Here is a 14978-nt window from a genome sequence, read left to right on the forward strand (position 1 = left end):
GTCACTAACGGCTCCTCCCTCCCCCGCCCCTCAAGGATGGCGCATGCGCAGCAAGGCGGCCTCAGCCCGCTGCCGCTCAAGGTCAGGCTCGCGGGGGGCGCGGAGTGCGCATGCTCGGACCCGGCGGGCGGCGGCGCGCGCAGCTGCTGTGTCCCCTGCCGGCCGCCGTCGGTTCCGGTTCCGGTGGGCGCCCGCGGACGCTGAGGGGATGGCGGCGCTCGGAAGGGTCTCCCGGCTGCTGCTCGGCGCCGCCGCCCCGCGCTCCCTGCTGGGGCGGAGCATGTCGGCCGTGGCCCACGAGGGCGGCGGAGGTAAGGCGGCTCTTCGGGGCGAGGGCGTAGTCGGGGCCCGCGGGCAGCGCACCGCTGCCCTTGACAGCCGCTGCCCTTTGCGGCGAGCGGGGCTGCGCCGCGGGCCCGGGGCGCTCGGCAGGCCCCGGCGGTGTGAGCCCTGGCGAGGGGCGGCAGTCTCCCCGGGAGAGCTGTGGCTTGAACCGTGAGCCCAGGATCCCCGCAAAAGAGGGGCGCGCTCTCGTCTCCCTGATAAAAATGGGGGGGTTGACCCACGCTCTGGTGAGGGACGTGGAGTGTAATTCCTCGTTAATGTACTAATTGCGTTTAACGTGCTCTCACGTCGCTAACGCTAATGGAAATGGTGATTATAGTTCTAATTTATGTAATGCTTCCTACTAGCCCGCCTGTGGAAGCTCTTGAGCTTTGTCGTGGCTCTGCCCGGGGTTGGCGTTTGCATGCTGAACTGCTACTTGAAAGCACAGCATGAGCACGAGAGACCCGAGTTTGTTCCTTACGCTCACCTCCGGATCAGGACCAAGGTATGTTCGCCTGCTTTGTTTAAAGGCCCTCTTTTTTTCCGTGATTGCAGAGCTTCATCTGAGACTACTACAACGTCTCTCGGCTTTCTTGTCTACTACGTGAGGTGCTGTGTATGCAGTCATGATCTTAACTCATGGCTTTGTTTCTGAGGCAGCAAAAGAGTGTCTCACAGCTCAGACGAAGTACCCACGGTATTCACAGGCCTTCCCACCCCCATGCAATCCTGATGATGTCTTGCTGATAAATGCTAATGTCTCGTTTCAGTCCTAAAGCTGCTATACTTACCTTAAACTAATGCAGATCTAAAAGCTAACAGAGGAGATCCCAAATTCTCAAAACTGGGGGCCCATAATATAGCACAGTTGATGTTTAAGCAAGAGCAAAGATCTTGTTGTCTAGAGACGGTGGCTCCCAGCTAAGGGAGACTGTTTTCCAACTGTTGCTTCCTACAGCCCAGGAACAGATGCCAACTTGCTTCATTCATCAGCCCATCGTTTGGGTCCATATTGCTGTTGATTTCCTGTGCTGTACAGATCGCTCAATTAGCTGCCACTGGCTTATTTTCTTTCTTCTTTCAACAGCCTTTCCCCTGGGGTGACGGGAACAAAACTCTATTCCACAACCCCCATGTTAATGCTCTCCCAACCGGTTATGAAGATGAAAAGTAGGATCCTGACCACAGCCAGAACTTTGGCTCTTCCCATCTTGGACCAGAATGTTGTGTGGGAACCATCACTTAAGAAACTCCACATTCCTTCTACGATGAAGCTGAACAGCGTGGCCTCTGTCTGTACTCGTGTAGAGGTCCTATAAATAAAAACCTCTGAACTTGAATTTAGGATCTGACTTTTTTGTTAATCTGAATCCTTAGAAGTTCTTTAGTTCAGTGTTTGCTTAAAACGTTGAGGCTTCCCACAGGAAGCAGTGCAGGAGTTTGGGGGGCTGACTGCCTGAATGTTAATACCTGCTCTGTATTTGATAACGCGAACAACAGGAACGCATTCAGTGGAGGACATTACTCAATTTCATATTCTTCCTGGCTGGTTTAACTGATCACTGTAAACCCACAGCGCACAGCCAGATGAACAGGTATCAGGCTAATACTGTAGATTAAAATTCAGTATATACTGAAGCACATTCTCCATAATCAGCTATTGCAGTATTTATTAACAGTCACGAAGGCAATTTTCTCTTAGCCCCTTCTGGGAGAGGGAGTGTCAGCAAAGATGTTTAATTAAGCTCTGTGTGCCTTCACAATGTTACTCTTCAGCTCTCCAATTTTCTAGTCTATCAGCACATATGTTGCTCACAACTCTGCTTTTCATAAAGCTGCTGTCTGGTTGTACAAAGTCTCTCATACAGGTGTTACAAATGAGGACACAATTTTTGCTCCATTGCATGTGTCTGTATAATGCATACTGTGTCACTCAGAACCTTCTTAACCTAGAAGAGCTTAATTATCTTCCATAGTTAACAGCCAATTCTAAAGCCCTGAGTCTGTTCCAGTACAATATTAATTTTGAAGTTTTTCCTCTCTGGAAGTCAACCGTTTTCCAATTCCTTCTGCAACTTTATATTTTTTTTGCATGGTATGAAAGACAGCGCCTTGTCTTCGCTGTCATTAATACTGTTTTCCCCAAAACAAAGAATGCAGCAGCTGACTTGCCATCTTACTGCTGAAAGGAGTGATGGATGGCAAGCAAGAATCTCGAAGAGGGCACCGCGGGACACCCTTCCCCACGTTTCAATGCAATTTATTTCATCCACTTAGTAGTAAAAAGACTGCTAAGACAAGCCTTTCTGTGTTAAAAGTACAGAACAAGGCACTGATGGACACAGTAGTTTTAAAGCTAACTGACAAAATCGCACTACATTTATTCCTATGTGAAGATGATAGAAAAGCAAACTGGTTGTACATGTTATTCCTTAAAAAAAAAAAGAGCCGCATACTTGACAGTCCCCAAAATGCTATTTACGGTGCTCTTAGAAAGTTCTTTCCCTTAACTTACTATTTTTATTTATACCTGAGTGACCCAGAAGTTTTAAGTGTCAACAGCTTGTTTTTTTAAGTGCTACATTTAATCCCCATCCTGACATTGCACTAGCTGTCTCCTGACAACAGGAGCGCAGCTAACCCCTGCTACCTGACTGCACTCCAGCTGATGTCTTTAGGCCATCGCTGAAGACACAGGGAATGACAACCCCAGCTTGCTGCAGTTCCTGATCTTCTGCTCAAGTCCCACACTACTCTCGGTGTCTGGGGTCATTACTCACAGGCTGTGGTACAGACAAGCCAGCCATTACGTTTGAGAACAACCATTTTTTAATTCTTTAAAAAAAGTAAAACCTCTGGATGATCCTTCGGGTAATGCTTAAAAGCTAAGAGAGTGAAGCTCACTTTTTTCGTCACTGTAATTCTAGGAGAATTAGGAAGTCGGTTTCTCTTTCGTCCCCAGGCAATAGTATTTTTCACTCTTTCACCTGTGTTGGTGTAATGAGAGGGGACAGCTTTTCCCCATCCCTGTATGAGGATCAACAGAAATCTCCCCCGCCACAGCGCTCACAGGGCCACTGGAGGGGATGGATCCTGATCCCTTGCTTCTCTTCCAAACACCCTTTTTCTAGTTGCTGCAAGCATTTCTGCAGTTTACAAGTCAGCACAAATAACTTTTGTTTGCTTTCCTAGATGTAAAGTACACATGGTTCAGGAGCAGCTTTGTGACCAGGTAAGATCCCCAAGCGGCAGCTGGGGCTTTTAATGTTATCAGCCGTCAAGTTCAACCCGATGTTTCCCTCATTCAACACATGCTTTAACTATCACAGGCAAAAGTCTAACAGCGATTGTGGCTGGCCTGCTGCATTGTGGTAGTGTGGACAGGGACGGCCAGGGTTGCTCCTCCATTACTGCAGGAATGCGTAATGCTAAAGGAGAGAGAATTCAAGTTCAGGGTTGTTTCAGTACCTCGGAGAAGGCTGAAGGAGTAGCCTCTGCATTAAAAGTGTCCACTTCAGCTTCTGTCGTGGGCCACCTCCATCCCTTCTAGAGGCCACAGTCAGATTCTACCGAACAGTTATTTACTTGAACAAAATATAACCCGGTTATATTTATTTTAGCTAAGTTACTGCAGGTCCAACAGAGTGCTTTTATCCCATCTCTGTTGCTGACACAAAACAATGCTTTAGCCCCTCAGCATTCAGAATCATTTAAAACAAACTTCTTCCACCAAAACTCAGCAGCATAGAGACGAGACAAATTAAATCAACCTCCTTCATACTCTTTTTAAACACTTTCAAGTGTTATATAAATAAGCAAGAGAAATTGGTCACAAAGCAACTACTGTCTCAGCCCACTCTAAGAAGCATTCTCCCATTATAGAGCACATTCAATAGGCAGTTAGTTCAAACGGCTTTTCACGCTGTTAGATGCTGAACCACCACCAAAATTCATTGAAAATGAGGCAGTAGTTACCACACGACTCAGTCTTTTTTTTTGTTTTGGTGGCTGTTTGTTTTTATAAGCAGAGAAGACTCCTCACTTCCTAGAAAGCAGCTTAACAAAGGTCTTATCCAGGTGGCATCTAGTCGTATGCCTGGTGATGTCGCTTAGTCCAAAGGCTCATATTAGTGACTGCGACCATACAGTTGAGGTCAAGAGGAGTTTTCAGTTTTTCCTTTGTTTGGGCCCATGAACTCCAGGCCTTCGATGGGTATGTCCTTCTCCTTGATTGCTTTCTGGAAAGAAGACAAAACAAAGCCTTTATAGTGCTAAGTCATGTAATCTTTGGTACAAAACACGACCTAGAAAAAGTAGTCTTAGGACTGATTTGGATAAAGTTTCAATATTAGAGATGCTCAAGCACGTCCTGAGAACCCATGCTGAACTACAATCCAGATCCTACCACACAGATGTGCTACAGCCTCTAAACCAGCAGCCTTAAGAAGAAAAGGAGAAAAACACAATGAGAAGAGCCCTCCAAAACGGCGCACGCCTCGACCGGCAGAAACGGGACAGCAGAGAAAACCCGGAGCCGCGCAGTGGGGTGCGCAGCTGCGGGCGGAGGCTCCTCCTGGGGCCACCCGGAGAGTAAGTCCGGTGGAAGGACACTCGGGGCGGAACGGGCAGAACTGAGAGCGGCGTGAGGCCACTCGTGCCCCAAAGCGGCGGCACCAACCGCGCGCCCCACGCACCTGCACGCAGAGCTGGTAGCGCTTGAAGAGCTGCCCGCAGGGGTCCCCCGCGCTCTCGCCCTTGAGGAACTTCTCGGCGAACCAGCGGTTGAAGCACTGGTCGTACTCGCGCTTCAGCTCGGTGCACGCCTCGCCCACGCTGTTCATGGCGGCGGCCGAGCGCCCGCCCGCGCCCTGTCACCGCGCCGGGCCGGCCGCGCCGCCGCTCTGACGCGCTTCCGGCGCGGGGAGGTGACGTGCCGGGGCGGCGCCGTTAGCGCGCGATGCGGGCGCTGTATCTCGGCCGGTGGCTCCGCACGGCGCCCGGCGCGGCCCGGTCCCGACGGCTGCCGCTGCCTCCTGCCCGGGCCGTGCTGACGGCGCCCGGCGCGTCCCCCGCGCCGGTCCCCCCGCGCCCGGCGTGGCGGCACGGGGAGCAGCGGCCGCCCCCGCAGGTAGGGCAGCTCGGCCGGAGGAGAGCGGGAGGGTCGAGTGCAGCCCCGAAACGCGGCTCTGGGCCGTTCCTGCTGCCGGGCCCGCTCTGCCCCGGGCCGAGTTACCGCCACGAGCGCCAGCTCCGCTTTGCCCTTCGCTCGGCAAGAGGTTGGAAGGAGGGGAAAATACGAGTTCGATAAAAGTTAATTTTCCAAGAAAGTACAAGAAATCCACGTGTCCCGGCAGACGTAAACTCGGGGTCTTGCCACGTAACAAGTTTTGGTTAAAAGAAGAGAAGTAGCACTCTATTGAACTTGTTCACCTTTGCCTTTTTTGTCCGTATCCGTCTCTTTGTACAGCACAAGGTGACAGTGGAAGTGCTGGATCACTTGGAACGCCTGGCCTTGGTTGATTTCCGCGATGCAGAGGGCGTCGAGCGGCTGCAGAAAGCAATCCAGTTTGCCGATCAGCTTCATGAAGTGAACACCGATGGCGTAGAACCGATGGATTCGGTCCTGGAGGACAGGTAATGAATCACAGCAGCCTCCTTTTAACTGTTCACGTATTAAACCATTTGCTTTTGTAACTTGTTTTTTTCTGGGAATCACCCTGGTTATGCGTTTGGCCCCTTTGCTTCCAGAAAAGTCTTGTCGGGGTTTTGCGTGGAAGGAAGATGTCCTTGGCACTCATGACCTTTATGCGTAAGCATGGCAAAGATGAACTTCAGTTCCTTTGTGTATCTTCCTTGTCATGAGTGACCTACACATGCTGCTCCCCAAATATCCGTCAGTGGCATTCTTAGTTGCTTCAAAATGTACCACTTACTTAAGACCAAAACCAGGTTTAGATATAAGCCACACTTCATATTTCATATTCATAGAATAGCTTAAAGACAGGCCAGCAATCTTTGTTCTTCAGGTGTCTGTATCTCAGAGAAGATGATGTTACAGAAGGCAACTGCACGAACGAGCTGCTCAAAAATGCCAGAGAGAAAGTAGAGGAATATTTTGTAGCCCCACCAGGTATTGTCTTGCTTATAAAAACATCTTGATTTTGCTTGCATTAATTTGAGGAATGTAACCTGCCATAACTGCATTTACTTTCAGAAATATTAGCTAGTAATAAGGAAGTACTAAAATAAATAACTGAAGCCATCTGGAAAAAAAACAAACTGCAGTCCGCTGGTCCAGAAGCAGTACAGAAGCTAACCTTACTCTAAAGTTACCACACATGTTAAGCGGTCATTTACACAAGTCAGACAGGACTTACTTTCCTTACTTGTGCAGGAAATATAAGCTGCCTATAAGTACATAGAATAAACTGGAGAAGCAGTTTTTTGCTAAGCTGTACTACCCAGAAGGTAACTTACAGCTGGTCTCACACAACTTTCTTTTTGTTTTCTATCAGGTAACATCCCTTTACCAAAGCTAGAAGAACGAGATACTTTTCTGCAGGGCCCTTAACAAAAACCCGCAACCCAAACGCCGTTTCGGTATTTTATTTGGGAAAACTAAGGTTTGTGCAGTCACAGCTGAAATACCCTGGCATGCATTTTGATCAAAAGAAGAGCACTTGCAAGATAATTTACAGAAGGAGGAAGGCGTAAAAAGTTTAGTGGTGCTACTGAAATACGGAATGTTTATGAAGCTGGAAGGCAGCATGACAGATGACCTTTACTTAGCAAAGTGAATTTGATGTTATTCTTTAAGATACTGAGTGGCTTAAAGGCTTTAAAGAGAACATTAAAAGGTGATGACTAAAAAACCCAGAACAGTATATTTTTCCTCAACAAGTTTGTCAGGAAAACAAGAGACGTTGGAAGGCTGTATTTGCCTATTTCTCACCTTTAGCTCGACTCTGGCTCTGACCCTGTCAGAAATTACAAAGTCTGGTATGGAGGAGTCCGTAACATTGCTGAGTATCTCTGTGATGCACGGACAGAACACAGATTTTCATTACAGAAGAAAAGGCACTTTGAGAAGATGATTCACTGAAATATTTTGCCTCTGTTGAATATTTCCATTTTATCTCAGTGCTCCATGCCTGTATGGGTTACCTTCTATTTCCCACTTTGTATTTTTATTCTCACAAATTAAATACTAGGAGTTGTACATAATTTGAGAAAGAACTTTTCATACACAGAAATAGCTACTCTAAAATTAAAAATCTTTGCCATAAATATTTCTGTATATTCTCTCGTGATACTAGCTATATTTCCTGGATTAAACCATTTTTCTGTTTCAAACAAAGCACTGCATTTGTTTGTGTTATTTAAGATATCCTATGTGGCTAAGCTGCTTGTAAGTAAAGAATGTAATTACTTGTGAACTTGGCATTTTTGTTCTGTTGGCACAGTGAACTAAATACGTGCTATAACCGTTATTTCTTTGTTGGAACAGGTTTTAGAAATACAAGTACCCCAGTACCCTTTAGTGTTGCAGACAGAAGTTGCTAACAGGAAGCTAGCAACAGCTTTATTAGAAGCAGCGATAACTTTTCTTCCTGGATGCTGCCCTGTCCACATGTAGATTTAAGAATCCAGAATTATTTATTCCAATTTTATTCTTTCTAGTGCGTAGACTTAAATCCTGAGCCACAGTGGAATTTTCTTCAGGAGTGCTAGAAAGGACCCCTAAAGTTATTGTGATAGGATGCTACTAATCACCAGTTCTGAATCTGCTCTTACGGCTCTTTGAGAGCCTGACAGGAGAAGGAAAGTAGGCTTCTCCACAACTGTGCAGGCACATACTTCCCCTGAGGGCAGAAACTTGCCTCATGAGATTGTAACTTGATGTCATCCAGCTTACACAGTGCATGTTCTGTATCTTTTGGCAGATAAAAAGCCATTACTCCCATTCTGTCTTTCTGTAGACCTGCGTAATAAACACCACCAGCTTGGTGCATGTGTTCCTTCAGGTCCTGCCAGCTGTCTGGTAGAGGAAGTCCTGAGCGTGGCCATAACTATTTCTCCTATGAACTGCATCTTCCACGTCCCTGCAAACAACAGGTAATACAAATTAGAGATTAATGATACACCCACGTTGTTTCTTAACATCTCAAAAGTCCACCAAGCATATTAGAGGTACCATAATTTGAAAACCACTGAAAAAAATTAAAAAGCTTGAAAAGTACTGGTACAAGGTTCAGCCATTAGTGGCTCGCTCTTAATACCATGTGTACAAACTGCTTTGACAAGCTCCCTCTCGGGCCGTTCGTTATGTGCCATGTATTTGGTGGAAAACCCAGGCAGAGTGAAAAGGACTACAGCTGTCTTTGCTGGTATAAGAAATCACAGCTACTGGGTGGGATCCGCTTCCACTCACTACCCTCAAAGGTGGCCTGTTTGATAAGCTTTGAACTGTGTTTTTTTTCTGGAACTGATTTTTTTTTCGTATTTCTCTGGCAGGAAGTGAGAGCAAATACTTGGCCCACTCTTATTTGTGCAGTTAATTAATTATTTGTTTAAGCTTCCATAATATACAGACATACATACACACATATATGCATAAAATGTAATTATTATGATACTTGAATTCTTTCAAGGGTTTTGAATTAAAGTCTCTATTTAACCCCACTAATCTGATTCTCTGCAAAGCTGTACCACTGTATTAGTGCTTTAGTCTCAGGCTTTTCGAGATTCAGACCCTGCAAATGCTACAAGTTTTACAAATATACAAGCTCAGCCTAAAAGTCATTTATGATGCATATATAAATCATGACAAAGAAAGACGTCAAGCCACACTGTACAACAAGCATGTTAGCAGAGAATTCCCAGTTTGAGAAATCCCCACTTGTTCTGTCCATTTTGGCCTCCTCCTTTGACCATCAGAGAGAATGGGGACAATGTTATTTACATAGAAAATGGAAGCGGAATTTGAGAGCAAACTGCATGGCTGCGGGAGCTTCCAACCCAATACATCATCAAGTAACTATTTAAAAGCAACAACCAAACCAACAATTTGGACAAAGATGATCCCGCATTCCCAATGCGGCACAGGCTAAGCTTAAAACTGCCAGTTCACTGCTGCTCCCTTACCCACACACTCCAGTGACAGAACAGACTGCCTGATGCTCGTTCCCTACAGCCCAAACTCCATTTGAAGTGGAAAACACACATTTCCTTAATGAAGGGGTTTGTTGCAACTTCACCACTAATAAGGGAATTACAGCCCTGACTCAGACACCTGCAACCACCAAAACAGAAACCCTAGCAAAGGCCAGATGAGCTGCCTGTGGGGCAGAATATGTTAGTGCTTCAGCCGGCCCTCGGCGTGTCTGATGTGGTGGGTGCTGCGCCCCGCGGGATGGCGCGAAGCCCCACTGGGCCCCGGCTGCACCCTGAGGCGGGGACAAGACGCCCTCCATGGTGCCAGTTCACCTGCTTTCACCGCAGGGCCTCAACGCACAAGTGGGTCCAGATCTAGGTCAGATCTTTACAGTATTCTGCCACAATGCAATCTATAAACCCTGGCAAGTGAATAGATACAGTTAAGGACTCGTGTAATAAAATCGCTACATGTAGACTCCTTGTAACTGCAGCGAGGCAAACAATGTATATCTGTGAAATAACTCATCTTTTCTCAGTGGTTAATAGATATGGCAAAAAGAAAAAAAAAATCTGTTTGGTTAAAAAACACACAAAAGGAAGCCAGATTATGAGATGATGTAAATGTATCTAGTTCCCTGGAGACCATGGAGATGACTTACACCTGCTAAGGTTTTTCCACTACTATGTAGATCTGTAAAATATAAAATTGGATTAGAAGCCCTAGCATATAGATTCCAGGTTTACAAAGAAATTTTCAAGGTGGAGATATCTTCAATTTTATGGAAAAAAGAAAATGGAAGTTGTTTTATTGCTAAAAATGATTATTTTATGTTTTGATAGTAACCAGGAGCCCCAGGAAAAATCTCTATTAGATATAGTGATACAGTATTCAACACAGAGCAAAAAAGAAGCCTCAACTGAAAATTGCTTACAATCTAACCTCCATCTGCAAGGGAATCTTATGATATGCCTTATCCATTACCCAATTTTCTTCAGCACCTCCTCTACTCCAGCTATCATCTCCTATGTGTATTTGTTCTGCCTTCCCCTGCAGCTCTGTCCTGAGGGAGACTATACTTTTATATTCTTGATTAACAAGTAAGGCTGTAATGTTTCTCTTTAAAGCCGTGTATCTCAGGCTTTAATGTTTCTTGTTAATGACGTGTATCTCACCCACACTGACATTTGCTGCAGTCGTCATCACATCTGTTCCTTCAGCTAACCATTTCTTAATAAATGCATAGAAATTTGCCTGCAGCTACCAAACACAACCACCTCCTCAGAGATTCATGGGTGTTTCTGAAGTTCATTGTAAGCACTGGGAAGATTGTTAAATGGTTCAGTTCTGTCAGCACAAAACTGTCTAGTACTCAAAGAACCATTGCTAGTGCTGCAGATACTAAACACAGTTCTGTAAATTAATTGCTTACTGTGGCCCAAAGACTATTCAAAGCTTCTTCAAGCTGCTAACACACAATGTTTCTTAGGCCCTTTCATCTGCTGCACTAAACCAGGTAAGTGCCCTTAATTTCATAACTTTCAGAGTTGTCCCTAACACACACTCCTGATGGCAAGACAGAAAAAGCAAAGCTGTGAATTGCGTTTCTTCTAATTGGAATGCTAAAACCCGTGAGCTAAAGTCAGAAGTTATTTCTGAGATACTCTAGAGTGACAAAAGTACTACATTATACAGTTTTCATATTTTGGGGACAGTATATTCTTCTGAAGTTGCCTCAGAGCTTGCAAAAGCAAAAGGTTGCTTGCAGTTATGCTGCTTTTGCTATGAATGGCATTGAGCAGGTAACTATACTGTACTAATACGAAAAAATATTTGCATTTCAAGTGAGGTGGATGACTGCTCTTGAGTTTTTTATTTCTAGAAGGAAATGGCAGTCCCACCAACCAGTATTTGAAAACTTCTTTTAAGTCATCCTGTGCTGTTTGCTGTAGACATGGTTCAGAGTCCTGTTATTAACAGATCACCAGCTATGGAAGACTCAACAGCAATTTTCTAGCTGCTGACAAGAGTATAAGGAGAAAGTGCCCCAGGGAAAGTGAAACTAACAAAATAGAGCACTGGGATCTCCCAAAACATCTTGCGTCATTTAACGCCCAAAAAAAAAAAAAACAAAACCAAAAAAAAAGGAAAAAAAAAGAGTTGCAGAAATAGTGAGGTCTGCAAAAGATGCCTTAAATGAGACTTAAGAAGTCTGATGGATTCAGTTCACTAAAGGAACACAGTTTAGAGCTGACTTGATCATACTCAGTAAACACGGCTAAAAGACTTCTATCAGAGGTCACCTAGTCTGAAAGACAAAGGCAAACTAAAAACAGACACGTGAACAGGAAAGATGATCAAGTGCCATTTATAAGCTATGGAACTCCTTCCTCTGACGCGAGTGGGCTTTCATCTCAGTGCAGGGCATCTTACTGAAAGAGCTATCGCAGTTCAAGGAGAAACAAGGGCCTGTTGCAGAGATTACAGGGTTAAATTCGGTGTCTGTGATCTCGGCTGGGGTGACTAATAAAATGGCTTTTGGGGCCCACGTATCAACCGTGGAAGGGTGTTTTGCAGAAACTGGTAGACACATTAAAATGCACTGGAGACTGAGCGTACTTTAAGGAACAAGTTTTTTGCCCAGGATCGCTAGACGATGCCAGAGACGAGCAGCACGGGAGACAGGACTGGGGGCTTTCCATACACAGCTGAAATCTCCATTAACATCCCCAATAACATGCGCTTTGTTGGACGTGCGGGGCGTGCTCTCCGGTACCTCACCTGCATCCAGCGGCGCAGATCCGGGGCCGCCCCACAGGCCTCGCTGCGCCGAACCCGGGGCCGTGCCCACGCCGCCGCGGCCGTCGGTCGCTATGGGAACGGACGCAGGCACGAAGCATGCCGGTCTGAAAGAAAACGCAAGAGTAAAACCCTACCAGAGCGCCGGGCCGTGGCCAATGAGCGCTCGGGAGGAGTGGTGGCTGTGACCAATGGCTGGCGGCCGGTGCGCAGGGGGCGGGGTTGAAGGAGCTCGGAGACGCCCGCGGCGCGCGCTAAGCAGTCCGCACAGCCGCGCTGTTCCGCTACAGGGACGGTCCGCAGCGCCCGCCGAACGGTGAGGGGAGCGGTATGAGGGGCAGGGTGTTTGGGGTGACGGCTTCCGAGGGAGACTGGGACTGGCTCGGGCACCGGCTGCTGTGCCTCAGTCTTCCCGGTGCCCGGGCACACTGGCAGTCGGCGCTGCCGAGAGCGGTGCCTGTCCCGGCGGCTTCCCCGAGCCAGGGCCCTTCCCCAGCGCCTGCATCCCCTTTGCTGGGGGCTGGGAGCTGCCGGCGGGAGCCTTCCCTGTAGCCGCGCGGGGCTCCGAGCCCTCGGCGGGGGGTGCTGGGCTTCGTTCGCCTGCCCTCGGTAGGGAAAGGCCGCCGGGGCCGGGCGCTGGAGCGGCTGCGCCCTCTCCCGGGGCTCCCGGCCTGCGTCGGGCTGTGCCGGGCTGAGCGGGGCTGGGAGGGCGGCGGCCGGCGGGTTTGAAGCCGCTGCGGCCGTGCTTGTGTCGCTGCGGGCTGGAGCGCCTGGAGAGCAGGTGCTTTGAAGGCCCCGTTCCTCTGGCTCTGAGCGCGGGCTGTGCCTCCGGCACACCCGGCAAAAACGCTGCAGAGCCGCGGCTGTGGGCACAGCGCGGGCCCCGAAAACTGGCTGTGAATGATGAGACCTGTGTGACTGCTTGGCAGGTGATCCTGGCAGGTAGGCGCTTCTGCAACTTTGAATTCTCTTCTTTTTTGCTCACTGCAGGCAATCATGAGTGATCGAAAGGCAGTGATCAAGAATGCGGACATGTCAGAAGAGATGCAGCAAGACTCTGTGGAGTGTGCTACTCAGGCCTTGGAGAAGTACAACATTGAGAAGGACATTGCTGCTCACATAAAGAAGGTAAATGTTTGCTTGTGCTGTCCTCATGGAATCTCTATGCACATGGAAAACGAAGGAGAGAGAATGCTGCTAGGCAAGTAGCTCTAGAGAAACAAGTTCTCAAGACACTAGATAATCAAGTTGGACTTTCTCTGTAGGCTGGTGTCCTTATGTTCCTTTCCCCACCCTTTACGTGGACTTTTCCAGGTCCTTCTGCTTTTCTCTTGCAGTACCTTCTACTTAAGCCTTTTCTGCTGCTGTCCCATTGTCCAGGTGAACAGAGAGTGGCAGCTGACTGTCCCTGTGACTGGCGAGCTGGTACAAAACACAGGGGCTTTATAGACCCTATTTGAGGAGTGGTGGGTTGCTGACCTTGTAATACGAAATGGGTTTGTTTGGTTTTTGGGGTTTTTTTCCCCAGCACATATAACATAAACTGTTCATGCTAACGCAGACCAGATGGTTCATAGCTTTCAGTTTGTCAGATTTTTCTCTGACACCTACTGGGAGCCTGATTGAGCTGCAAGTAGTTGAAGGGTTTCGTTGAGCAGCACACAAACTCTGTCATTCTCTCACAAAGAGTCTCTCCAGCTGATGGCTGTTAGATACTGCAGTATATAACCACTGACTGCAACGTTTTACTTATAGTAGACTTGTACACATGAGTTTATTTGAAAGTCATAGCAGGCTCCTGACTACAGTGTGTAGGAAGAACATGGTCTCATGATCTGGTGTCAAGGATGTGGCAGAGAATTTTCTATCTAGAGTCCTTTCAGCATCCTTGTTGAAAACAGTTAACGAAGTCCAAATAATAGCTTAATATGTATAGATCCACAACAGGCAGTGAAGTTCTTAAAAGTTACGGTTTGAGATCATGGTGTGTGACTTTGGGGGAAAAGTTACTTCCCCAAACGTACGTTTTGAGCTTATTCCTGCTCAGCTTGGAAGCACTTTTTTTTTGGTCTGACTAAGCAGCAGATGAGTTATAAAGTGACAGATGATCCTTGCATTTAAGAGCATATGCTGCTCCTTAATTGCCTTCTTCCAAGAGTGATACTTGCTAACAAGTGACATATCATTGCAAAAAACCCTGTCAGACAATATTAGTACAATCTCATGAAAACGCTGAATTCCTAGTTCTCTCTTTTGCAGGAGTTTGACAAGAAATACAATCCCACTTGGCACTGCATCGTGGGAAGGAACTTTGGCAGCTACGTGACTCATGAGACCAAGCACTTCATCTACTTCTACCTCGGCCAAGTCGCTATTCTTCTTTTCAAGTCTGGTTAGAACCATGGACTGTCACTGAAACTTGCACCTGGTTACAGGACTGCACACTAACAACTCCAAACAGCCTCCTACCTTCAGCCTTCCTGAGGAAACAGACCTTGATCTTCAGGGCTTTTGTTGTATTATTAATGGTCAGGGATTTTGCTGTAGCAGCTGGTATTTTCATTGTGGCTATAAAAAAGGCAAAAGTGTCTTCCTTGTATTTATTTTCTTTCAAAAGATGGCTTCTTTGCTAATAAAATTGTTGGAACAAGTTTATCCTTTAAGAGTTTTCTCTACCCTTCTGCCTTCTTAGTGCTTG

General features: G+C 46.9%; 4 protein-coding genes across 5 annotated transcripts; 3 read left to right on the plus strand and 1 right to left on the minus strand.

The window, feature by feature from the left end:
• The first annotated feature begins 208 nt into the window (after positions 1-208).
• Positions 209-1667, plus strand: LOC104264365 (cytochrome c oxidase subunit 6A1, mitochondrial). The gene is made up of 3 exons (XM_059827817.1): positions 209-311; positions 693-832; positions 1415-1667. Exons 1-3 carry the CDS (start codon positions 209-211, stop codon positions 1499-1501), a joined length of 330 nt encoding a protein of 109 aa, XP_059683800.1. The 3' UTR covers positions 1502-1667.
• A 2257-nt stretch (positions 1668-3924) lies between these two features.
• Positions 3925-5180, minus strand: TRIAP1 (TP53 regulated inhibitor of apoptosis 1). The gene is made up of 2 exons (XM_009821398.2): positions 5022-5180; positions 3925-4565 (listed from the first exon to the last, which is right to left on the minus strand). Exons 1-2 carry the CDS (start codon positions 5166-5168, stop codon positions 4482-4484), a joined length of 231 nt encoding a protein of 76 aa, XP_009819700.1. The 5' UTR covers positions 5169-5180; the 3' UTR covers positions 3925-4481.
• Positions 5181-5284: 104 nt separating this feature from the next.
• On the plus strand, positions 5285-7705 carry GATC (glutamyl-tRNA amidotransferase subunit C). Its single transcript, XM_059827907.1, has 4 exons — positions 5285-5455; positions 5795-5961; positions 6354-6457; positions 6843-7705. The coding sequence occupies exons 1-4, from the start codon at positions 5285-5287 to the stop codon at positions 6896-6898; spliced, it is 498 nt and encodes a 165-aa protein (XP_059683890.1). The 3' UTR covers positions 6899-7705.
• LOC104253315 (dynein light chain 1, cytoplasmic) lies at positions 5469-14935 on the plus strand. 2 transcript variants are annotated; one of them, XM_059827536.1, is made up of 3 exons: positions 5469-5492; positions 13271-13408; positions 14540-14935. In XM_059827536.1, the coding sequence occupies exons 2-3, from the start codon at positions 13277-13279 to the stop codon at positions 14675-14677; spliced, it is 270 nt and encodes an 89-aa protein (XP_059683519.1). In that variant the 5' UTR covers positions 5469-5492; positions 13271-13276; the 3' UTR covers positions 14678-14935. The 2 variants fall into 2 exon arrangements, with proteins under 2 accessions (XP_059683519.1, XP_059683518.1); XM_059827535.1 differs by lacking the exon at positions 5469-5492 and adding an exon at positions 12535-12596.
• The last annotated feature ends 43 nt before the right edge of the window (positions 14936-14978 follow it).

The sequence above is a fragment of the Gavia stellata genome, chromosome 21 (genome assembly GCF_030936135.1).
Source record: "Gavia stellata isolate bGavSte3 chromosome 21, bGavSte3.hap2, whole genome shotgun sequence".
NCBI classification, from domain to species: Eukaryota; Metazoa; Chordata; class Aves; order Gaviiformes; family Gaviidae; genus Gavia; species Gavia stellata.